Consider the following 27,067-nt stretch of genomic DNA (forward strand, 5'->3'; position numbering starts at 1 on the left):
ACAACGTCATACAAACTGCATGAAAAATGTTCAATGAAGAAACATGATACACGAGGATATTAATTTTATAATGTAAGTGACAGAGCAGACATCTAGCAGATCCAGTGCTGCCCAGCTGACTCCAGAATGAGGTATTTGATTGTTTGAGCTTTGCTACATTCCAGATTTCTTTAGATAGGCTGCAATGTCATCTGACTCAACTTGGAGAGTAACTACACAACATGATTTGATCAGAATTATGCATTCCCTTCATCTCCCTCATGCTGCCTTTTTTGGTAATGGTTGGTCTCTCTTTTTTAATGATTGTGCATGATTTAAAAATTGGTTATACTGTTCCTGGTGAATTGAGCTAACTCTTGCATCTTCTCTGAGGCTGAGGTTTGAGAGCTTTGCCACACCCCCCCCCCACCCCCTCCACCCCACCCTCTCTTTCCTGAATATAGCTTTGCTTTGATTGGTGAGTCATTCACCTCTAAGAAAGTTTATTGAAGATGTATTGCACAATGCATTAAAATTAAAGCAGTATTTTGTACTATGTTATCCTCGGCTCTAACTCTCAATCCAGCGAATTATGATTCCATTGCTTTCCTGTGCAGTGGAGAATTATGATGTCATCACTGATTGCTGTCTGGAACTTAACAGTATAATTTCATAATAACATATTTTCTTTAAGCTACTTATGAAAATCCTTGAAATTCAGCAGGAAGCAAAATATTTGATTAAATTAATTGTATCAGAAAATGCTTATCAAATTTGATGAAAGCATTTGGCGGATATTATGCTCACATACATAATACAGAATTGACTGCTTAATCTTCCTTAGCCATTGGCAAGACAAAGGTAATTACAATGTAGTCTGTTTTCCATTTAAGCTAGCTCTAACATATTTTAAATTAAAATTGCTCTCATAGTGATCAAACATATTTTTTATATTAAGGTGACTTGAGCACAGCAAAACATTTTGGCTAAGATGACTTTAATAAAAAACAGACAATGTAATCTATGTCAGCTGTTTCACAGCAAACAATGTGATATTCCAAATCAATTTTTTGCTACACGTGTAGTAAAATAGCAAATCCATTCCTGTCAGGAACTGACTGTATTCCAAAAGAAGGAAGAGTTACTGAAAAAAAATCAGTTATAATTTATTGCTTAGTTTACAGATCCAGCTTAATAAAATTGTCTGGATTGGAAACAAACAAAGGATGTGCGATTTTAAAAAAATTACAGTGATTTCACTGCCTGTTATAGGAAAAAAACATAGTTTATAACAAGTCATAGGGTTGCAGAGTATTTTTTATAAATTCAAAAGCAAGTAAATAAATACTTATTTAAACCTTTCTGGAAGAAGACTGCCACTAAATCAATCACCTGAAGTTTGAAATAAAGATATCGAGTTCAAAACAATGTCTGTAGGAAAACATCATGAAAATGTTGGCCAGATAGAAAGTAGGCTCAAGGCAATTTTGAACAGCACGGACAAAAGGTTCACTGTATCTCAAAAATCTGTTTAAATATTTGAAACTCTTGGATTCATCAACTCCATAACTCTTAGTTACATATACAAATTAATCATTCTGTATAAAACATTTTGTTGGACGTTATGTTCCACATATTCACTTGTGTCCCAGATATTCTGAAAAGCATCCAGAAGAAAGAAAAACATTTTGAAACACTTCGGAAAATTAAGTTTCTGGCATAAATAATTTTATTCCTTCATTAAAGAGATTCAGCAACACTAGAGGCCATAGGTCTAATTACATTTGTTCTACTAGTCATCAATAGCATAGCACTTGTAGTGAATGTGTACTTATTGGAGATAAATTTGTATGATACATGCTTCTGGGCCATTTTGCTATAATTTTGCAATGATTATATGACGTTATATCTGACGGATTTCCATGCTGCTCTGCTCAGTGTTATGGAGAAAATATCCATCCATAAACCAGATGACTTCCATGGTGACACAAGTCTTTTTTCTTTCTATTGGTTGTTTTAATGATTTTAACAGAAATTTGGAGGGAGCATGACTGCATTTCCCATCTAAACCATGATTATAGGAATCCCTTGGGGCTTTCACCCTTACTGCATTACTTCATTTAGAATAGCTGCAATGATAACTTTGCTGTGGTGCAGTTAATGCTTTAAATTATCTTATCACTTGCTTTGCAACAGACACTAGGATAATTGCTTTCATGCAATTTTCAGCCTACAGAAAACCATTTTAAAAAGCAAAACCTCAAGAATGTTGCAACATTGAAATGGATTCCTTCTGTCAGATGGTTGCAAATGGAAGCTCAGGAGTTTTTCAAGTTCTCAGCTGTGCCATGAGGTACAGTGCCAAATGGACATTGACCAGCTCACCCTGTTTAAAGTGCATCTCCTGCTGGTCAGTCATTGAGCTACACACAAAACATTTATAAATTGGAACACAATCCAGGCTGGCTTTTGACATACTCTCGTCTGGAGAAGGATTTGCATTCCTGAATTATTCAGAAAATCCTCCCATGTTAATCATATAGTATATGTGAATTCTTCAAAACAGTTTTAAACCATTCCACATATATTTCTAAAACTCTACAAACACACTGGTGAATATCATATTCTGAATCATAGTTTCCTTAACATCACTTCAATAAAATGATTCCTACCCCCATATAAAAAAATCTAAAAACATTCCTTTTTAATCAATTTTTACCCACATCTGCAATCATTTTTTTCATCATAACTGCTAACTTCAGTCACCAATGACGTTCGTGTTAGCAGTGAGTGACCTTATTCTGAAAATGTTCTTTCATCCGTGGTCCTAAAAACACAATTTTCATATATTGTTAATGAATAATAACAAAGTAATCAAAATACCCATGGAAACTTTAGTAGAAATATTTATTAGGTAGTTAAAAAACAATCGTGACCAGTGAGCCAGAATTATCCACACAAAATGTAGTGCTCATTTCTTGAGGCTGTTTCCATCTCTTACCTTGATCTCAGTAACATTTATTGTTAGTGTCCCAAAAACTTCTAGCAATAGCACAAATTTTAGCACTTTCTGGAACTTCATTCTAGAGTTCTTCTGATTTGCTCCTTCCTTCCCCTCACATCTCAAAATGTACCTCGTTGACCACATCTTTGGTCATCATCCCCCTCCCAACTTCCCTTGACTCCCTCCGCCAGCTTGGGTGCCCTTTAAGACATCTTTCCCACGTGAAAGGCGCTGTATACATGTAAATTATATTGTAAAATTCCTATAAAAGTGGAAAAGAGCTACAGGTTGAAAACTTTCTTTATGAAAAAGCGTTTCCCACAAATTTGTTTTTTGCATTATTTGCATCACACACTGTACCTTTCTTTGATATAGAGAGTGACTGATTAACATTCTCTCAGACTCTGTATTGAATTACTAGCTATAAGAACAATTCACAATATTAGTACACATTCAGGTGCCCTACAGCTTTTCTTACTCCATACTGGGAATTTGTTAAATCTCCAAATTGCGTCTCTCCAAAGCTGTGAAGATTGCAAAAACAAGCACAATATTCCAAGAATCTGCACAGTGGTGCTTGAATCTATCTTTTTTTTCAATGTAAAGTGAAGCTTATCACTTAGGGAAATCACAAGTACAAACACCCATCCTATCGCTGTGTACAAATTTGTATTTAAGGCAGCATATAAGCTTTAGATTGTTATAACATAAAAATCCATAAGAAAAAATAATATTTTATATCATATATTAGTTTACTTAGCTATACTATATTACAAACCTATGTCTGGCTCAGTTGTTAGCCCAGTTGGGCCTTTGAGCTGGTACTCTAAGTTGACACTCCAATGCAGTGCTGGGGGTGTGCTGGATAGTTGGAGGTGTCACTCTTCAGCTGAGAAGCTAAACTGTTTACCGGTTCAGCTGGACATTAAAGATCCTATGGCACTTCAAAAAAGAGGGTTTTCTCCTGATGTTATGGCCAGCAATCCTCCAAATAAAATCCTACGTTATGGCTGTTTGTGGTACATTGATGTGCAGAAATCTGTCACGACAGTCTATGGTCAATCTAGTGAAGTGTTTTGCGGCATTTTGACAACAAAATAAAAGCATTATACGAAATGTAAGAATTATTATAAACTAGTGAATAATTCAACTGGAGACATATTTGAAACCAAGTCTTAATTGACTTCTCATTTTGGGTTTCCACTGGGAAATAACATGAAAGATTGATATATTATTTAAAAATTGGCTGCATTCAAAACAGATTTTTAAAGAAATAGAACATTATGAGAATGTGAAGTAGATGTTGCAATTATTCTTGGATACTTTTTTTAAGCAAATTATTGTGTTACTGTAACTGTACAATCAAACACCAGGAGGCTCCACTAAGCATAATTTCCATTGGAAGGAGGTTGTTGTTTTGCATGACATTCAGTGATCCTCAGTGATCTAAAAAATGTTTTATATTAAATCAGTTTTCTTAAAGAATAGGTGATTTTTGTTTGAAAAAATTTAAAGTGCACTCTGTGTAAAAATGACTACAGTATAAGGTAATTTTTAAATGACATTTAAATAAATAATAATAATCCTTGAATTTACAATAGCATCTTGCACTTCAGGAGAACATCTCAAAGCTCTTCACCGGATTCACAGTAAATTGTTGTGACTGCATATTTATAGGCAAATGATTCAGTCAATTTGTTTGCAGCAATATCCCACAGATAGCCAATGAAGTGGGGGGTTGTTAGCTAGGATTTTGAGAGAAACTCCCTTCTCTTTTTGCCATGGAATCGTTAACATCCACCTGAGCAAGCAGACAGAACTTTGGTTTAATGTTTGATCTGAAGGACAGCACCTCCAACAATGCAGCACACCCCAACACTGCCATGGAATGTCAGCCTAAATGATAAATTCAAAGTCAGTGTGTCAGCTTGGCTGACTGGTAGCATTCTCACCTCTGAGTCAGAAGTTTGTGGGTTCCCATGTTGGGACTTGGAATCACTTAGCTTAACTGACACTCAATGTAGTGCTGGGGGTGTTGCATTGTTGGACGTACAGTCCTTCTGATGAGACATTAAATCGAGGTCCGATCTGCCTGTTCAGGTGGACCTTAAAGATCCTATAGAACTAATCAGAAAAAGAAGGGAGTTTTCCTGGCCAATAATCGTCCAAATAAAATGAGTCACTCACTCCATGGCCTTTTGTGGGATATTTTTGTGTGCAAACCGGCTGCTCACAAAATACAGGCAAACCACTTTATCCTGTGAAGTGTTTTGCGATGTCAAGTCTATGTGACAAGGCACTATGTCAAATGCAAGGATTATTATTATTATAAAGTCCCGACATGGGGCTTGAACTCACAACCTCCTGACTTAGTGGCAATAGTGCTTCTAACTGAACCAGACTGACATCTGTGACATTTCTTTGGTTTATCATAATTTTAATTTTTTATTTACAATAAAAAATATAGAATATAAACTATCTTTTACATAATTATGGATTATCTACATTAAAATAAACGTTTTGTAATATTTACCATATCAAAAATGTCATGGTAATAAGATTATAAAAAATAAGAATCAAAGCAGTGACTGTAAGCTAATGTTAGAGTTTCTTTCGATCTGGTCTCTACAAAAACTAATTCAGGAGGTCTAACATTGCAAGTCTCATTTTTTTTACAATGAATCATTTAACCTAGTAAAACAGTATTTCATTAGTCTTTTACTGAAGCAATTTTTATATGCGTAGGTAATGTAGTAGATTTATTATAAAAGCTTACAAACAAAATTCAATGCACTTACTTTTGGAAAATCAGTTTATTTTATATGAAATTAAAACGATTCTGTATTAGTAATCGTACAATTTGCCAAAAACACATTAACTGCTATTAGAAAACTAAATGAGAGCTCTGTCAATTCCTTAGTGGGCAAAAGCACCACCACTATAGCACTAAATCTTACAGAAGAAGGTCACTGGTTCGAATCCCAGGTCTGTGCTGAGTTAGCTAATCTCAGCAAAAACAGTCTGGGTTTCTGCTGCTAATCACTATCCAATGACCCCTGCTGCATATTCAGGATGATAAAATAAATTGAGAGGGGAAGGAAAATTGGCCAACCACTGCCCCACTTCTCTAAACTAAACTACTGCATGTGGAATAGTGAAATGAAGATTTCGCAAAAGATATTATTCTGTTTCATAAAGTGTGTAGTGATTTTGTTGATTGGGAATAAGCAAAATTCTGCTCCATTTCCTAAGTTTAGTAAATATTTTGCTCTTAAAACAATAACATGCATAATTTTATTTGTAATTTATAATAGAACTATTAACAATTTAATTAGCGTTATTCAAAGCATACAAGAACAAAATAATAATAAAATAATCCTTGCATTTAATATAGAGCTCTTCAAGTCTTCTCGAAGTCTCAAAGCACTTCACAGAACAGACTGTAAAGTGAATTGACCGTATATTTGTGGGCGAAAATAACTAAACTTCACAAATTAGAACAAAACTTATGGGTACTCATCTCCAGTTTGGCATGTGAACTGGAGTGTAGTATGAGGAGGCACTGGAGAAAAAACAGAAGAGCAAGATATTTCTAAAAAAAAAATTTTGTAAATAATTTAGACGCTCAATCCACGACTGTTTGTGGGACACTGCTGCGTGCAATTGGCTGCTGCGTTTCACCCACGAAATGTAGTCAATTCACTTCACAGTATATTCTGTGAAGCGCTTTGAGACGTCTCGAAGACGTGATAAGACTCTATCAAATGCAAGGACAATGATATCAATGGGCAACATTTTCATGAAAAAGTGTTAGTAAACATGTTTTTACTTGTTTTATAGCAAGATACAATGATACACATCATGTCAAAACATATCATTATGTCACATACAGTTTATCACAGTGACAAAATGACTCATGGCTCTTCCCTGTCAGCAAATACTTTTTTTTGAAGAATACCAAGATAGTAACTTTTAGGTAGAAGTAGACATCAGTTTATCTACCTTCAAGGTTTTCTTTTTACTACACACTTTGGAATAAGTTAATACATGGAAACAAATAACTTGCAAAAGACAAATTGTATATCTTGCTGAGTTGTGATACGTAGGGAATGCTGACAGTTACTTTTTGTAACTCGCCTCAGGGATTTTTCAGTTTTTCGATCCTTGCACTATAGGCCTCTTCCTGCTTGTGTAGCTTTTCATTTATCTCAGTCTGTTAAGAGAATACAATGAAGTATCATCATATGCTGCACAATCACTTTCGGGTTCTGTTATACCAATAGGGTTACAATATTCAACAGTCTTCATTCTCCCACCTTCCTGTTTGTCAGTCTCTTAGATTGCCCAGCCTGTCCATGCTTGATAACTGTTAGTCTCACAGTCTACACACCCAATGAACATTATATCTATAATGAACAGGAGGTACAAGGAATTGTTTTTTCAGGATAACTATCTTTCACACACTGTTCAGCGCAGACAGATCTACCATTATCTGTATATTCAGGCGAGCAAGTTTATTTGAAACAAAAAAACACTGCTATCACTCAGAGGTTAAAATAGTATCCACTGTGCTATCAACTATCACTTTTAAAAATAGGTTTTTTTTTACAATGGAGGTTGCGGGTTCAAGCCCAACAACAGGCTTTGAGCTCAAGTAGCTTATACTGACACCCCAATAAAGTGCTGCATTATTGGAAATGCTGTCCTTCAGATGAGATGCGCAGTCTTGTAGCTTCGTGGTTAGAGCACTCGCCTCGCAAGCGAGAGGACCTGGGTTTGATTCCTTAGCGGGGTGAAATGCTGGGCAAGTTTCCTTACTCCATACTCCTCTGTTCACCTAGAAGTAGGTGTTAGTCGATTGGCGGATACCTTTCCGGGGGTAATAATCCTTTCAAACAAAAAAAATTTAAAAAATAATAATTTGGTCACTCAACCCAGGACTGTTTGTGGGACACTGCTGTGTGCAATTGGCTGCCGAGTTTCACCCACAAAATATATAGTCAATTCACTTTACAGCATATTCTGCGAAGCAATTTGAGACATCTCAAATACTTGATAAAGTGCTATATCAAATGCAAGGATTGTTATTATTAATATGTTAAACGAGAATCTCTTGAGGACCAGTGTGAATATTTTCCCATTTGCAAACAAGTCACCATTATGGCATCTCTGAATGAGATGGCATTTGAGTGTGAATCTGTGCTTCATTGGGAACTGAATCGAGGTTCATTTCCAGGAATATCAACAAAGTTGGCAGACAGAAGAGATCGTCAGCACCTGTCTGGAGTGGAATCAAATTCAGGTCCCATAAGCAGAAGGACAAAGGTTAATTTAATGAAGCATTCCGTTTCCCAAAGATTTCCATTTGAAGTGATGCACAACGGGAGATATAAAAATGGTGTTTACTAAGATTTGTACATATGTTTTATGTTGCTAACTTAATCTGTGATCCATTTAAATTTAACTCACAGACTCATAAAAGTGTTTTATCTAATGGTTATATCCTGGAAAGAAACCTATTGAATTGCAGCAAAAAAACAGTCAAAGTGTTTTAATTACTGTAATTCTATAAGTAGATGCTTCATGCTGAGACCATTTTGTTTGGTAGTTTTAGGGAATTATTATGTTTGGTTTCAGTGTTTCTGTTGATTTTCTCAGTGTTTTTAGCTGTAGTTACAAACTTTTTGTAGGGTTAGGGTTAGGGTTAGGGTTAAACCCTAATTTTTGCACTTTTACCCTTAAATTCAATGGCTTTATCTGCATCATTGACTGCTTGCTTGTTTTTAGGTGGACCTTCTATGAGAAAAAGAATGGAGTTTATTCTGGATCCTGGCCAATAATCCTCTAGATTAATTGATCATTCACTTTATGGCATCTTGTTGAACCTTGCTGGCACAAACAATTTCTGTATTTGCCTGCAGGAAGTACTTGTGAAGTATTCTGAGGCATCTTGATGTGATAAGGTGCTATAAAACTACAAATTACTGTACAGTCCCATTATAACACATTTCAATATAGCCCTGATTTGTTTATAACACAAATGGGGCAGAGACTCTATTCATCGTGCCTACTGCAGCTGGCCGGCTCAGTTCCTGCGCAATGTCTGATGTGAATACACAGGATAAAAGGTGAATGGCAATCTGGTGACCCAGAAATTGGCATTGTTTTTTTGCATGGGTACCGACTTTTGTTAAATATGTTCAATGAAACCACCTATCATAACACTGGGTTAGGATTTTGTGAAACTCCCCAAGCACTGTGTTCTAACAAGGCTCCATTATATTTTCTTTCCCTAATAGAAAATCTGAAAATGATTCCACAATAAATAAAAAAAGCAGCAGTCTGTTACCCTAGGCATGCCATATACTGTACGGCAAGTACCAAATAACATGAAGTAACTTGTTATTTTGCAACAAATTAAAGATAAAAGCATTTGGTAAATGAACATGGCAAATAACCAATTAGTGATTACATTTCAGGGAAGGAGGGGGGAAAGGTGGAGGCAAATGGCTCTCCTTGGAACTGAGCTGGGTCCAAGGTGATATGGTTGGCAACGGAATGTCAGAATCGATTCAAAACTCTGTTTGCTCATGGTAATCTGGTTCCTGAGCAGGTCAACAGTACTCCAAATCACTACTGATAGACCTGCCAGCCTGGCTTGTTTTAGGACTTGGAGGGGCAGGAAATTGGTAACATGGATTCTTCCAATCAGCTTCTGTTAACCCTGAAGCCAAAGCACTGATGGGTAAGGCATCTCTCACTGGATAAGCAGCAGGAAGTAGGTCAGACAGTGAACTCCAAGGCAAGTAATGCAGTTTTACCCAGTTGAACTCCAGGAGTAACCCCAACACATTGTGTTGGCTCTCACCAAACTATGCCTGATACTCTCCAGAATTAGGTAAGCATCCCTCTAGGAAGATTGTGCAAATTTCATTCAAGACGCATAGAAATTTCCATGTGTAGATGGCATACATATATGGAACTCTCAGTCTGGTATGTATGCTCCTAGAAGTTCATTTATATGCCATTTATATTCATTTATTTAGCGTCTTTCAGATCAGGAGGACATCTCAAAGCACTTAGCTTAGATACCTAGCTGACCAAGAAAAAAAATAGGGAAATACTTTGATTGAAAAGTGGTTTACAAAGTTACCACATTTAATAATAATGAAAAGTATTATTATTTATAGTCTTACATTTGAAAATGAACTTTGTAAATCCTCAAATAAACCTATTCCATCTCATATAAGCCGCTTATCTCAAAAAACCCTGGCTTCCCATCACACAGAAGATACAGTTCAAGATCCTAGTCCTCACTTTCAAAACCCTCCACAGCCTTGCTCCCCCCTACCTCTGTGACCTCCTAACACCCTACCAACCTGAACACTCCCTCCGCTCAGCAGGCTACGGCCTACTTCACATCCCCCACCTTGCCCGCCCCACCATTGGTGGCTGGACCTTCAGTCACTCTGCACCCACCCTCTGGAACTCCATCCCACAGTCCCTCCGCCTTGCCCCCTCCCTTGCCTCACTTCAAGACCCTCCTCTTCGACCGTACCTTCCGTCACCCTCTTTTCCACCCAGACATATTAACTTCTGGGGAAATGTCACTATTCCTTACAGGTATAACAATTTAACAACTAGACTGTTGTGGCTTGCTATTCCATGACGCTACATCATATGAATAGGATCTTGCACACAAATATGTGGAGTTTTTAAAAAGTTATTTTCTGCAACTTATAAACCCAATAATATTGTAGCCATTAATATTAATCCTCCTTATACAAGCCGCTTCCATTTTTGAAGTACCTATTTCCTGATGGTAGGTGCCAAAGGGTGGGTCCTGTGTGTGTCTGGAAGCTAATAGAGATTACTGAGCTAAGTATTTCCCCTTTATCCTTCAGACTGGAACTTCCACATGTGGACAGTTGATTTACTTTCAGATCTATCCTTGGGTGGAAAGTATCCTGACTACAATGCTTGAGACAATCTTCTTGCAGAAAGATCTTTGATATTGGGGAGATGTGGTTTGTTGTAGAGTGATATGCAGTAAAGCCTTAGTTTTCAAATTCCAATTAGAAATCTTCACATTCCAAATGGGTATATGACAAAAATACTTTTTAAAACTGCATCATGAAGAATATGCAGAGATCATGGAGAACAGATCAATCACATATGATTATGCATTTGTTGTGGAAAATATCAGCTGAACTCCAAGTAAGCTGGGCCAAATTTCTCCCTTTTCCTCACTTTATAGGCACTAACATTTGCTAAGGTATAGTTTCAAGGTCTTCTGATAACCCACCAAGTAGCTATTTTTATGTTCAATGAATGCCAACAAGCTATTCGAACGTTGAGGACCACAACTCAACCCAAACATGTCTCCAACCAAGTTCCACACACAAGCACTTTCCAGCAGGATTCACCGAATGGTGATCTAGGGCAGTAAACCCTTGCTGTAGTGTAGAAAGTGCTGAGGCAAATTGTAAAGCCCCATATGCTTTATCAGCAGAATTTACTCAACACACACAGCACTGAAATCTACAACTCTCTGGTCTATATAGTTTAGCACTACACCATCTGTGCATTAACCATCTAAGGATTTTAATATCTGTAATCTTACACCATCTTTTTATAATTTACACAAGTAATGAAAATTACCAACCTCGACCCTCCCAAGCACGTCTGCTGTTACTTGACCAAGCACTAACTTGACATCATCTATAGTGTAAGATGCCAAGCGATCCCTGGTAGTAATATCTGTGGTATCCTTACTCTCCTCATGCTCTTGTGCATCCTACAAAATGAATAATTATAACAGATGGTTTAACACTATCCTTTGCACAAAGCATTAAATAATTTTAAAAAGTCATAATTTTAAATAATGAGCTGGTAATACCTCAAGTTCCGAATCTTTGAGTGGTAGTTGTACAAAGGAGGCAAAGATATCCCAGGATATACCCTCTTCCAATGGCAGGGGGAAAGGGTCTGGTGGCATGACAAGTTCAACTTCAAGCTTTTAAAAAGAAGAAATATTATCATCATGATTTGAAACCACTTTAAAATATACTTTCTGCCTAATATCCTGCGCATTTCAACTGAAGCTAGAGGTCAGCGCATGTCAGGAGGTGTTTTATCATTAGAAGTTTGTTTCTATTCTCCCTGATAAAGGTTGCATACATCACCTATTGTGAATCTAATTTCAATATGCTCCTAGAAGTTCCCAGCATTTTTATTAACAGCTACATTTCCAATACAGCTCCCTTCATTGTATTTACTTTGTGTACAGTATTAAAATAACAGCATTTTTGTAAAGTATCAATACTTTCTTCACAAAATTACAGTCTTCCAACAAACAAAAATCCGATCTTCCGAACTTTAATAACAGTAATAACAGCACTGAAAATAGGTTTGATTTTGTTAAAAGCACTGTAATTAAATTAGTTTTCTTCAACAGATTTCTTTAAAAATTTGTTGGTCTATAAATCTAAATGTTGTAACATTCCTTATATATAAGGAAACAAGCGATTAATGATACAGCCATTTATTTTTTTCAATAGTTTCACCATCACCCACTTTGATAAATATTCTATATTTTATATTCCAGCACTGGCATGCAATCTCATCAAACTCTATAGACTCACATTGAAGTGGCTAATTCCACAGAAAACCATCAACAGAATCAAATACATTTTACAAAAATATTTTTGCAAAATTGCATTACAATTAAAATAATTGTAATAATTAAAATAATAAATAAAATAAATAATATGAAATTAATGAGTTTCATGACATTTACGAACTAGAGCATTTGTAGATATGCTAAAGCTTGCCTTACATAAGATAGATGTCATTGTGCATCAGTCTACATTACAGTAGTTATCCTAAACATCCAAAACTGGATGGAAGTCTAATTTGTCTGACCCTTTTTTTGTAGCTTTTATAGAACATCTTACAAAACAGATTAGCACAAACCATTCCTATATTTGGATAATAATCTTAAATATTTTAGTTGTGGTATAACTAAATATTTTAGTCGGACGCAATATTCACTCAAAATCCAATCTAGCTTACCAATACTGTTAGTTGAAAACATAAACTATATTATTTAATTTGGTCTTTTTTTAAGATAGATTAATTTATTAACAATTCAGAACTTTTGTCAAATATGGTCAAATATATATAATTCATTACAAATTAAATTTATACCAAGTTAGAACTAATACCAAATTTGAACAATGCAAACAGAACAAGAATATAAGAGCTAAAATTTCTGAACATAAATCGAACAAAGACAGGAAAACTCGGTGTTTGTCTAGCATTCAGTGCCATTCCTTTATTTATCAAGCTATTTCCTTAAAGTTTAGAGAGAGTAATTTACATTCTGGCCCATTGGCTCTGAAACATGGAAGAAAAACTATACATGATCCAAAAACAATAGATACGACAATGGGGTTGACTGATGCTAAAGAACAACAATAGCAGCTTTTTAAACAAAATTACAATGCAATCAGCATCACAAATATAAAAAATATTTAGCTGATGCATCATTTCATTAAGACATTTTAACTTTGTTTCAAAGGCAGATACTGAAGTTCATGGAGAGAAAGTAATACAACATTTGGATGGTCAAAGCAGTGTTAGGTGCAAAATGATTTCCTAGAAAGATAATAATAATAATAATAATCCTTGCATTTGATATAGCGCTTTTCACGTCGGGAGGACGTCCCAAAGCGCTTCACAGAACACACTGTAAAGTGAATTGACTGTATATTTGTGGGCGAACGCGGCAGCCAATTGCGCACAGCAATGTCCCACAAACAGTCGTAGATTGAAAATGACCAATTTATTATTGTTTTTGGTTTTGGAGGGATTATTATTAGGTGTGTGGAGTAAGGAAACTTGCCCAAGGTTTCGCCCTCTGCCTGGAATTGAACTCAGGTCTCTCACTTGCAAAGCGAGTGCTCTAACCACTGAGCTGCAGGACTCCACAATGAGAGCGAGTGGGTGAGAAAGATAGAACAAAAGAAGCTTCCGTTCCCCAAACAAACATTGCTGTAAACTAAGGGTGATGAATTATGATTGCAACAGAAACACTTTGGCTGGGCCTTTCATGCCCCCTGGTGCACCCAAGCCTGCAACCTAATTTGGTTGGACAATAGCTGATGTATCCTACTTATATAACCCTAGGATTGACATAAAATCGTCTCAGCTTTTAAACTACCACCCAAACGAACAATCCCATCCCCTGTGATAGAATTTTAGTGAATACACAAATATATTTTTCAAACCAAATAGTAAGTACCAGTAATTATGTAAAGTGGAAAGGTTTGTAGAGAATTGTTCTTCTTAAAAATCAAGTTGAACCTACAAACATCATAGTTATTTTTTTCTGTACTGATAAATTTTGTTTTGAACATACTTTGCAAGCTAAGGTTGGAAACAATGTTACATCATACATCATATGTAAGCAGTTAAAATGAACACTTTCACAAATAAACTTCTTTTCTAAATATTTTGTAACAATATAACAATACTTTAAATTGAGAATAGGAGAGAAAATGTATCCTCAGGGCTGAGCATAGCAGTATTTCCATGACTATACTAAAAATGATTCTCTTGTGTGATTTTGAGACCTTATGCTCTTGAAGTATGAATGATAATTTTAGATTTGATGTTATTGTTGTATTACTCCTCAAATTGGGAGGCTGTAAATACTGGATTTCAACACTCACTAAAGCAAAAAACAGAATAAAATAATTTCACAATACAGCATTATCTTATCACATCAGTTTTAATAAACTAACATTAATTTCACTATCAACATTCATTTCATCTGCACTTTGTTCTGAAAACTACCCTTTTTTGCTTATAATGGATACTTTGTTCCAATACAGAAACGTAATAAATGTATGTTTAAAACAATAATTCAATTTCTGAAACAACTAATATTAGCTTGTAATATGTATATCATTTGTATTTTAGAACCTCGCTGTAACTGAAGCAAATCACAAATGTACAAACTAACATGCGTATATTCTTTTCATTTAATAATGAACTTCACTAAGATGTAGGATACATCTTAATTGCAAAACTTCACTTGTATTGTATTTGTGTTTCAAAGAAAATGCATTACCGGACAAAACTAAATCGGTTCTGAAGTTAAAGTTTTCCTACTATAATTATATCTAATGTTATGCAACTTTATTTCAAAGCAGATTAATATTACATTAAGAATTATGATTTCCTCACCTCTGTTCTTAGAATTTCTGTATCTGGAATCTGTGTGAAAATAAATTCATATAGTTTGTAGTGCTGAAATAAACTAGACAAAGAAAACATGCAATGAGTATTGAAAACTGTAAGTTTTATTTTTTGAAATTAACTAAGCAGAGGTCATTAGTCCTGCAGCATACAAAGATAAAAATTAAACATATTAAAATATACCCCAAACCAACATCAAAGTCTAGCCTCTGAATAAAGGGTACACATATAATCTCTGATAACAGTAGGGATTTAAATCCCATGTAAGAGAGATACAGGTATTCAGAATCATCATGATCACTGAAAGACTTCTAGGTGAATAACTATTAAAAAGGCATTCCAATCTAGACTTGAAACAGACACAGAAATCCTGGACTGGATGAGAAGACATAAAGTCAATAATGACAATAATGAAATTGAAAAGTCATTCAAAAATTGAAAAGAAATAACTGAAGACCGATCAAGAGTCTGAGTGAAATAATGGAACACCATTCCACAAATCCTGGAGAAATCAATTTGTAGAATGACGTATCATTTTTTCTTTGTTTAACTAGAGTTTAAGTTCCAGGAGCTTCGCTCCCTCTAGCCATATGGTCGTTATTGCTGTGTCAGTTTGAGTTGTTTACAATTAAGCTAATCAACCATGGGAAGATCATAACAGACCCCAATCCTATCCTCAATGTCAACATGCACACCTTCCAGCAGGTTTCACTGGATTTATGATACATAGCGAAGAAAGACCATGATGATTTTTACATCTCAGAAGTGCAAACACTGTCTGATTTTACCCTTCTTAACACGAGTCACTGAGGAAAGTGTAGTGCATTTACTGCTATTTTAGCTGAAATTGGCTAACTCAGCCAAGACAGTGAGGACTTTCCCAGTTTCATTCAGAAGTAAGTCATCAACTAAGTAATTAAACGATGAGAAAAAATATTTATTTGAGCCATCTTTCCTTTGATCTGTACAGCAGAAATTGTTAGAAGTATGTTTGATCAGTTACAGGACATACTTGATTGCAGTTTATATGGCCAACTTGTACTGTCAGAGCCCCTGTCCCCCTGTCCACTTGTGAAGTGCTTTGAGACATTCTCAATGTTATGGGCACTATATCGAATGGAAGAATGATTATTAGATTATAGTGTATTGCCCATAATACCCACACTGTTTGGTGTTACAGGATAAAGTCAGAATCCAAGGTTATAGCAGAGCAGATATAGACTGGTTAAAAATAGAATTTTGACAAAACAATTATAATAATCCTTGCATGTGATTTTTTTTTCATTTTACGTACTTTAAAGAAGTTATCCCGTGATCTTATTGAAAATTTGTATAAATGTGGAAGTCAGGAAGGACAGGATTGGGTCGAGCTGTGATAATCTTATGATTAAACAGCCGACTGTCACTCACCGTGCAGATTCTCATTAAAAAATTGTCACCTGAGAGAGATAGAATTATGTCATGGTACATATGGAACTGTATCCCCAGCATGAGCTGTTGACTTCTGATAAAGAGGTAAAAGTAGACCATCAGAAAGAAAAAACAATGGTAGAAACAAGGAAACAAATCTGTTTTGTAAATGTGATAATACATTGAAATCTCCTTTGCTTACACATCAAGGAAGATCAAAAATGGCAGAAGAAAAGCAATTAAAATCCTGTTATTCTCCTGAGTTCAATTATCTTTGCTTGCACATACAGTACTATGACACTGTTGTGAATCTGAAGGCCCTACAACAACAACAACTTGGATTTATATAGCGCCCTCCACGCCAGACGGAGTCTCAGAGCGCTTTACCAAAGGCGCAGGGGAAAAGAAAGGTCTTCAGCAGAGACCTGAAAATGGGAAGGAGGGAACGAGATGAAGGGAGTGAGGAAGGCAGTTCCAGAGCCTCGGGGCATAGTGGCTGAATTAATCATATCTAAAAATAAGTGTTTTAGTATCTCTAAATGTTACTATTTTTATGATATTCAGGCTCCAATTCTTTAAATTATATAGTGCCAGATTCTATATAATGCTCTGTAATATTATGATAAGAATCCTTGCATTTGATATTGTGCCTTGTCACATTGTCGACATTCTCCTAAGTTCATCATGTGTAGTTAATGCAGATATGACATGGATCCAAAATGATGTGGTCAAAATGTTCAGACAGTGAATAGATTTATATTGCAATAAAAATACTCACGTTAATCTGAGGTCTAGCTGGATATACTTTCCTCCTTATTCTGTAGATAGAACAGCCAACTACCTCTCGTGAAAGTCTTTTTGGGGTTAGCACATCTTCACTACCCTCTAATTTGCTGCAGTTTATTATGGTCTTCCTTCTCTCTTGGTGGCACAATGTTTACATTCACTGTGTTAACATTCACTATGCTGAGATTTTGAGCACATGTCATTGTGGATCTTATATTTGCATAAATGTTACAATATTACAGCGCATTATAGAGGATCTGGCACAACAAAATTTAAAAAAAGGAGACTGGACATCAGAAACATTCTAACATTTGAAATATTTGGATGCTTCTTGCCACATCTACAATTCTCTTAGGATGGCAAATTTAATTTATTTGTGGCAATTTCCATCCAAGCATTTTGAGACATATTTTATGTCCATGTTTGTTTTCTTGCGAGGCCATAATTACTTTACATTAACCTATCTAACAATCTTAATAAATGCATATGGGAGATTCAAACACTAGCCTGTCGAAAAAATGGTAGATTTTCAAATTAGCCATTTGCTGCTGTCAATACAAGAATTTGTTCCTCTGTTCCTGCCCAACTGGACCACTGCCAAGTTATCTCATCAGTGCTTTGATTTTCTGCTTGGCAGTCTATAAAGCGCTCAGTCATGATGCCTTTGGTCAAGTTGCAGTATCACTTATAGGACAAATGTCCTGCAGTTTTTACAACTCTTCCATTTTTTGTCATTCGATCCATAAACGTTATTAAAAGTTACTTTTGTAAGATTTATTAAAGCACCATGCTTAAACGTTATGTGTCACCTGCAACTCTTACAGCACAGCTCAGCCGGCTCAACGTCCCCTGACCCACCCACCCCACCATTGGCGGGAGAGCCTTCAGCCACTCTGCCCCAACCTCTGGAATTCCATTCCCCAGTCACTCCGCCTCGCCCCCTCCTTATCCTCCTTCAAGTTCCGCCTCAAGACCCTCCTCTTCGACCATGTCCTCCCCTCCCTTCTCCCCCCCTCCCCCCCCCCCCCCCTCAACTCCAGCTCAGGCCTGAATTGCTGTACTCTGTCCAGCGCCTTGAAATGTCCTCCCGATGTGAAAGGCGCTATACAAATGTAATCTTGTTGTTGTTTGACAGTTTTTCCATGCAAGGCACAGCAATTTATTTTCTCTTGAATTCACTTAAATAGATCGTTTTTCATTGTAATTTTTTCTCCCATTGATTTCTATTTCTTTATTCCTTTGTACTATATCAAGCACTAGTTTCCTGTCTAAACATTAAATAAATGTCACAGGGCTTGACTTTTTAGGTACATTCTAGTAAGGCAGCCAATGGGAGATTTGTGTACTTATTCCATCACAAGAGAAAGAATATGACAATACTGACTTCCAAATTTCCTAAAATATCAGCAATAACTCTGGTTGCAGATTTTTATCTGAACCCATTGTGAATCGTACAACCTATTGATAGCTTTCAATATTTCCTTGGTTAATGTATCTAGATCCTATATTGTTTCTTTGAAAAACAAATAACATGGTAATACAGTGCATGAAATTTGCTACTTTTTAAATGAAAAATGGGATATCCTAAAAGACAGACATTTAACAATTTGATGATAAGTAATATTTCTATTGAATAAGAGTACAATTTGGAAGTTATTCATAGAATACTGTAAAATAAGAAATGTTTGGGTGAATATTTATTTATTTTTATTCTTTAAAGGGGTGATTTTATCAATATTATTCGATAGACTATTCAATGTTGAAATTTGAAAAGCATGTATGTGGCCTGAAAATTGTAATTTGCAATATTAAGGTAGGATTGTTTTTTTCTAACATTATAGCATGTTAAAACAAATTAAAATAATCAAATAAGCATAAATACTTTAGTTGCATATATAATTCTATTATTATGTTTTTCTGTAAATGCGGGCACTGTTTAATAAAAGCAGATTTCTTACCAACAAATCTAATCCTTGTGAATAATGCCTTCTCTGCATATATGGCAAGCATACATACCAACATTGGTAGTTGATTGAATTATTTTATATTAGCACTTAACACTGTAATTGGCTGGATTTTGCCACATTATTTACAAAAAAATCAAAGAAATTAAGGAATAATATATTATTTCTTTGTTTCATTTCTGCTAATTTTCTAGGAAAAGATTTGGATTGTACCCAGGACTTTAATTTTAACGTAGGTTACATTATGTAACCCTGCTGTGATGACATCATAAAAGTCCATAGTAACTACAAAACAATGCTCGCTAAACTACATTTGCTTTAAGACAATGCCAAGGTATTTCAAATTCAGTTGGTTCACAAGAAGATTAAGGAAGCTGAGAAAACCAAGAAAAGGACCATCTTTTTCAGTTCTGCTACAATTTATACGAAGAAAAATTCACAATAGCCCAGAATATGAGAGAGTAGATGACTTTGATCTTGAAGAAAAACCCTTAACTGTGGCTGAACAGCTACAACTTGGACGCTATTGACACAGAAGATGGAGATGGTACCTGATTTTTATGTAATTAATAATAGCCTTGGACTCTTCATTGGGGAAATTCACATCATTTGGTTGTGAACTTGATTGGTTATTTCCTGACATGACTTTCACAAGCTCCTTTACATTATCCGTCAATGGCAGGCGTTTGTCTGCAATAAAACAGCATTGCGTGAATGATTAGAAGAACAATGTCCTGTTTTGTAAAAGAAAAGTGAAATATTAAGGAGACAACAGTATGCAATCTCTAATGTTGAAAGCTTTTTATATTATGTTTTGTGTTATTAAAGCTATTAATGTTCTATTTGTGTGGTATTAAAATCTTATGAAACCTTGTGAAATTTAACCTTGAAACGTGAAAGTAGCAATGCTATCTTTTATGAATTATCAAATACCTTTCCTCTATTTACAAAAGAGAGTTATTTGAAAGAAGTATTTGTTTGCTTTATCTCTTTTTTTTGTCATAACTACCACATTGCTAATAATAGTATTTGCTAACAATGGATCAATGAAACAATTTTCTGCTGTCATGCTTTAATGCTTCAATTTACTATGTACCATATTTAGTAAGAAATCATACTTACTACTGACATTGTCCAGAATTACTCTTAATAGTGTCATGAAGCTGGATATCTGTTTCATGGTGAAATTCTGCTCTTTGGCCCACCAATACCCAGAGACATAATAATCCAAGATAATGCCATCCTTCAAAGAGATCTGGCACTCTCTAAGATCTAGAAATTCTCTCAACCTTCTTTAATTATACAAAAAGAAATAGAATGATTAGAAACAGTGAAAAGATCTGTATATCTAATAAAATGAACCCAATATTGTTTTACAGACACATACTTCTGTAAAACAACAGAACTCACTAGACGTCAATGCAATTCAATACGCATTAGCTGGTGGCATTTTTGCATCTCTTTCTCATTCGTGATTGATACTTGATAATTTTCCTTATGGATGAAAGACAAAACATGGAATACCTTAACCTGGAGAAATAGTACAGTTTTTCCACTGGCACTGTTTGAATCAGATTTAAAATATTCCAGAGTATGTACACAATATATATCATTAAGCAATAACTAAAATATATTTTTTACTTCACTGTTATATATTCCTGTGGACTTAATTCACCAGAAGTACTCCTGCTGGTGTTTTATCAGATCTATTTCAATTCTGATATGATCTGTTAAAGTGCAATTAAAACATTTGTTTTCAGATTAAGAAAAGGAATGTGATATCATCATAAATTAACACCACCTTCAACCCACCAAATCAAGTTCAAATCAGACTTTGTACAAAACATTCATAAATATTTTCCTCTCCTTCCTACACATAAATAAAGAATTTCTCAGCACAGAAGGAGGCCATTCTATCTACATTGTCTGTGGAATGTATCTTACCAACTGAACTACATCAGAGACAATGTAACTTTTGGTCATTATAATATAATGGGAAATTCAATTCTAAATGCATACAGTATTAGAAAGATCACTGATTGATGTGACCACTGCATAATTCCTCAATTTTACCCTTACAACAGCCACAAAATCAATTGATGTAGTTATACATACACATAGTCTTTGGCAAGAGCAAATTTGAAGCAAAAAAAATAAGATAAAGTTCACACTCCTAACTGCTTTATGGTTGAACATAATAAATTATTGAGTATCAATCTGGCACAAGAGGCATTTCCATTTATAATAAAGTCAATGTGGGCTTAAAAAACAAGAACAGTTAATACATCATCTGATTTTTATCTAGTACATGTTTGGTTTAAAATGCATAAATGAATGACCATTTATGTCTATGTGATACAAATTACTTTGAAGCGATCATGTATGTTCAATTTCTAAACAACTGAAAAAACAATGAGTAAATAAGAACAGTCATCTAATTTCCCAGCAGTGCTTTTTTTTCCCAGAAACAAATTCATCTGATAGTCATCATGCAGCACTGAATAAAAACAAATTATCAGCAAACGTAATCAAATGTCTGGAGGCACCTATGATAAAATCAATGGTTCACCAATAAAGCCTTGATAAAAAGATGATGGTAGAAGGTCACAGGAAATAATTAGTTAGTTTTACTAACCTGTTTCCTTTCTGTTTTGCTAATTTAATTTATGTAGTTGATATGATTTTAGTTGTACATTGCTGCCTGGTACATATATATATTTTTCTGTTCAGAACATTTAAAAACGTTTTTGTGTGTTTTGATTTTTAGTAGAACAGTGTGGAGATGTAAACCCTGGCAAGGCATCATATGTTGGTGTTCCAATGCACCATACCATGCAAATTACATACTTCCTCTCCTCAAAGTTGTTGACTATTGCTACATTCATGTTGCCATATGTGCTGGGTATTCTCCAGTGTCTTGCCCAAGTAGCTATTCTTCTATCTTCTATACTAATAAATATAATGTCTGTCCGTGTCTGCCAAGAACTCAATAACCGATTGACGTAGAGACATGATTTATACCGCATCGGAAAGGTCTTGAATAAGAGAGTGTCGTGGGACAAAAAAATTTCAGGGATCTCCTATCGTTGATTAGTTATATTAAAAAATATATAAAAAAATGCTTTCATTAAGCTCCCAAAAAAGTATGCATGGCATTCTGCAACAAAGTAGCGACAGAGGTCACACAGCCTTCTAGAGAGATAAATCTATATAGACAAATCTCTCTTTCTGTGTGTGTGTGTCAGTCCTCCCAACAGGATACTAATAAAGACAAAATGTCTGTGTGTGTCAGGAGTCCTCCCATGGCAGTCTTCCCAAAAGGATATGTATTCAAATATGTGAACAAGGGATGATAAAGAGTTCAACAACATATTTTCTTAATGGATAAAGATCCCTAAGAAACCAAGATCAAGCCTTTCAAGGACAAATAAAAATGCTAGGCAGAAAAGAGGACGATTAAATTAAACTGGTTGCAAGCATAGCTGCAACGGGTACAGCTTGTCATTTATAAACCCCTGGACAGTGAGTATTTCCACATCCAAAATCCACCTGAATGCAGTTTCTGACAGGGGCACTGAATAGTGTTTCGGACCGGGAATCTTGGCTGATGTTTCCTCTCCTTTAGCCATGGGTAATAGGCCATTTGCAGTGCCCATACTGCTACCCCAGCTGAAATTGGGTAGCCCAATCTAGGGATCAAACCTGCAACATTCCAGGTGTTTATAGCGCACGTGCATCCTAGGTATGCCTTTATCCACCTGAGCTATTGGGGATTAAAAGTTATGTACAGATTTGCATTTTTATCATTTTTTTGGTTATGCCGATTCCTTGATGATTGATGATTAAACAAACAAATTAAATTGTAGCATAATTAAATTGAAAGCAAGATTGAAAATCAAGCAATTTAGACAATGTCGAGTGAATACATTTTAAATTAGTACAGTACTTTCAAATAATAATAATAATCCTTGCATTTGATATAGCGCTTTTCATGTCTTCTAGACATCTCAAAGTGCTTCAGAGAATATACTGTAATGTGAATTAACTGTATATTTGTGGGTGAAACTGAAGTACAAGAAAGAAATGGACAAATACACTGGAGCCTGGAGCACTTTATCCTCCCCTATTGATCTAGAACAGAGGAAATTGAGAAAAATTATTCAATGGTTATAGCACCCAGCACTGCAAACTGTTTTAACGTGTATCTTTGAGATGTATGGTACTTACTCTTCAACGCCCTCCAAAGTTAATTGGTTAAGATCAATCATCTGGGTAAGAGAAAGATATTTCCAAGCCAGTGACTCTTTTTCATCCTCTTCATACTGTTAACAATCAACCACATGTCAATTGGGATGATGGAAAATGTCAAATATTCTTTCTGGATATAAAAATGCAATAATCGAAGATTTTGGATTATTGTGAAGCAGGACAGGTAAAAATATCCAAGTTCATACTCTGATTCTATCATCTTTTTACCTCTTCCATTTTTTCCCCCTTATTTCCTCTTTCCTCTCTTGAAGCTGGCGCCTTATACAGAGATATGGTTTTGCAGGCACCACCAGTTATCAAACACCTTAGTGTCTATTTTACAAGTTAGAGTTGGTGAGTTTTTTGACTGGAGGGAAGGGGGACATGACAACTGCAGATTGCAATAGTTTATAATAATCATAATCCTTACATTTGATATAGGCCCTTTACATTGAGAAGACATCTTTTCTTATAATGGAAACTGAGGTTACTGATAGTGTTCAGGACAAGTGGAAGGACTTAATATACTACAATGACTATAGTGATTTTGAGACTGGTGTTCTAGCTTCTCATTTAAAGTATAGGCAAACTCAGCTTTTAATCTTAAATTGATGCTATTTAAGGTGACTTTACTTATACTAGTTAGCAAGAATAAAACTATTTCACTATATATGAACTACATTATATAGAAGTACATTGAGATAAGCTTTGAGCACTATATACCTTCCTCAAACTATAGCAATATTGGGAGAGGAATAAAAGGAAATAAATGAAAACAAAAAAGAAAAATTATGAGTTAGGCCTACTAAACTGCCACCAAGTGAAGCAGCATAATTATAGTTTATAATAATAATCCTTGCATTTGATATAGTGCCTTATCACATCGTTGAGAAGTCCCAAAGCACTTCACAGAATATGCTGTAAAGTGAATTAACTGTATATTTTCTGGGCGAAACGCAGCAGCTAATTGCACACAGCAGTGTCCCACAAACAGTCGTGGATTGAGTGACCAAATTATTATTATTATTTTTGGAAGGGATTATTACCCTAGGAAAGCAATCCACCAATCGACTAACAACTTGGTTCCTACTTACCATTAGGTGAACAGAGGCGTGTGGAATAAGAAAACTTGCCTAAGGTTTCGCCCTGTCTTGGAATCGAACCTGGGTCCTCTCACTTGCGAGGTGAGTGTCCTAACCACTGCACATTTAATGGGAAACACTGAATAAAGGCTATGATCTTCCCTATAGAAGGTGAGGGGGGTGCAAAAAATAGGAAAACAAGAAAGCAACCATCTGCAGGGGTCCTAGGATTAGGGTATGCACTTGCCCTGTCCGTCTCCAGTCACGTAGAATAGAGATTGAAACGTTAAAACAAAATTTGGATACCCTTGTAAAAATAAAATACTGTATTGAAAAAACTAAAAGGCAAACACAACATGTGCTTATTATGCATACTGGACAGTCAGCATGTGCACCATTACACTTTCCTGAAATCTCAAGGACTACTCCACAAAAGTTCCATACCTCCTTCCAGTACCATTTCAATCTCCCTTCAACTAAAGTGTAAAGGTTTAAAACTTAGCCTTCCCTGAATTAAACGCCATGTGCATTAGCAGAGGGATATAGTTCAAACATTTTATTTTTTAATCCTCTAATGGCAAATAATGGATTCAAACAGACTAACCTCCCTATCATCACTAGTTACATGGTGTTAAACAAAAGGACTGCAGTACTGTATTTTCTACGCTGGAGAGAGCAAAAAAAAATACAGACTTTGTAGGAGACTTTGATTACGAGTGGAGAGACAACAGTAATGGTCCGAATCGAATGGGTTGCTACAGACTTAACAACCCTCTTAACATATCCGGCATTTATCATTTTGGTAACAACTCAAACATCTTAACACACACAAGAAAAAACTTTATCCAGCGAGAAATGGGAGAGTAAAGACTCTGCTGTTTGTTTACTGACATTGTCAGCCTCCTCTCCTGAATGTGTCAATAACAGTGTCAGAGTCCTGGCTCTTGATGGGAAACAGGAGAGTCGTTGAGGGAATAATCCACAGGGAAGACTTAGTGGTTTTATTATTTATATATAAAAACTCTCCTCCTCCCTCCCCAAATAAACTCTGTGGCGCCGTGAGTATGGCCCTTCACACTGGTCCAGAGGCTCAGGGTATCCTGTTCCTGTCCCCCATCTCCCCCAGTCCCTCTCCCCCTAACCCCTGCCCATCTCCCCCTACCCTCTGCCCCTCTGCCCCTACCCTCTGCCTCTCTCCCCCTACCCCTCTCCCCCTACCCCCTGCCCCACTCCCCCTACCCTCTGCCCCTCTCCCCCTTACCCCCTGCCCCTCTCCCCTTAGCCCCTGCCCTCCCCCCCTTCCCTCTGCCTTACCCCCTGCCCCTCTCCCCCTACCCTCTGCCCCTCTCCCCCTACCCCTGTCCCCATACCCTCTGCCCCTCTCCCCCTACCCTCTGCCCCTCTCCCCTTACCCTCTGCCCCTCTCCCCCTTACCCTCTGCCCTCCCCCCTTACCCTCTGCCCCTCTCCCCCTTACCCTCTGCCCCTCTCCCCCTTACCCTCTGCCCTCTCCCCTTACCCTCTGCCCCTCTCCCCTTACCCTCTGCCCCTCTCCCCCTTACCCTCTGCCCCTCTCCCCTTACCCTCTGCCCCTCTCCCCTTACCCTCTGCCCCTCTCCCCCTTACCCTCTGCCCCTCTCCCCTTACCCTCTGCCCCTCTCCCCTTACCCTCTGCCCCTCTCCCCCTTACCCTCTGCCCCTCTCCCCTTACCCTCTGCCCCTCTCCCCCTTACCCTCTGCCCCTCTCCCCTTACCCTCTGCCCCTCTCCCCTTACCCTCTGCCCCTCTCCCCCTTACCCTCTGCCCCTCCCCCCCTTACCCTCTGCCCCTCTCCCCCTTACCCTCTGCCCCTCTCCCCCTTACCCTCTGCCCCTCTCCCCCTTACCCTCTGCCCCTCTCCCCCTTACCCTCTGCCCCTCTCCCCCTCCCCTTACCCTCTGCCCCTCTCCCCCGCCTCCCCTCCCCTCCCTCCTCTCCGTTACGTACAGCAATGATGGACGGCAGTTTATTGCGTGCGGAGTCGCGTCCCAGACCAGACTCCAGATTGCTGGGCGTCTGTCTGGGGCCTCTGGACTTGGCTCTCCCCGCCATGGCCGGCGTTCCTCTGCACTCGGGTCGCTATGGAAACGCGGGGGGGGGGGGGAGGGGGGGAGAGACCAGCGCAAGCGCACAAGCCCCGGGGGCTCAATCTGCCAGAAGTTGGCTCTGTGCAGTATGTACTGAATGTGCATTTAGATGATTTGAGAGATAACAGAAGGAAGAACAATGCACTGGATAAACAGCACTTTAAGTAATGATCCTGTGCTACCAGCATTTCCACTGTCAGGTACA

At 36.9% G+C, this 27,067-nt stretch overlaps 1 protein-coding gene across 1 annotated transcript; it reads right to left on the bottom strand.

The window, feature by feature from the left end:
* Positions 1-6,725: 6,725 nt before the first annotated feature.
* On the bottom strand, positions 6,726-26,836 carry cabcoco1 (ciliary associated calcium binding coiled-coil 1). The gene is made up of 8 exons (XM_007897178.2): positions 26,723-26,836; positions 23,635-23,729; positions 20,530-20,699; positions 19,959-20,097; positions 15,236-15,308; positions 11,883-11,999; positions 11,649-11,780; positions 6,726-7,196 (listed from the first exon to the last, which is right to left on the bottom strand). The coding sequence occupies exons 1-8, from the start codon at positions 26,825-26,827 to the stop codon at positions 7,122-7,124; spliced, it is 906 nt and encodes a 301-aa protein (XP_007895369.1). The 5' UTR covers positions 26,828-26,836; the 3' UTR covers positions 6,726-7,121.
* Positions 26,837-27,067: the final 231 nt, after the last annotated feature.

The sequence above is a fragment of the Callorhinchus milii genome, unplaced genomic scaffold (assembly GCF_018977255.1).
Source record: "Callorhinchus milii isolate IMCB2004 unplaced genomic scaffold, IMCB_Cmil_1.0 Scaffold7, whole genome shotgun sequence".
In the NCBI taxonomy this organism is placed as follows: Eukaryota; Metazoa; Chordata; class Chondrichthyes; order Chimaeriformes; family Callorhinchidae; genus Callorhinchus; species Callorhinchus milii.

What these genes read in the sequence shown, in the direction of transcription:
- cabcoco1 (XM_007897178.2), bottom strand. Translation starts at nt 26,827, where the DNA reads ATGGCGGGGAGAGCCAAGTCCAGAGGCCCCAGACAGACGCCCAGCAAT. An exon ending in TCAAAGATTCGGAACTTGAG is followed by an intron (nt 11,781 to 11,882) that starts GTATTACCAGCT and finishes TTCATTTTGTAG; the next exon opens with GATGCACAAGAGCATGAGGA. An exon ending in ACGTGCTTGGGAGGGTCGAG is followed by an intron (nt 7,197 to 11,648) that starts GTTGGTAATTTT and finishes TTCTCTTAACAG; the next exon opens with ACTGAGATAAATGAAAAGCT.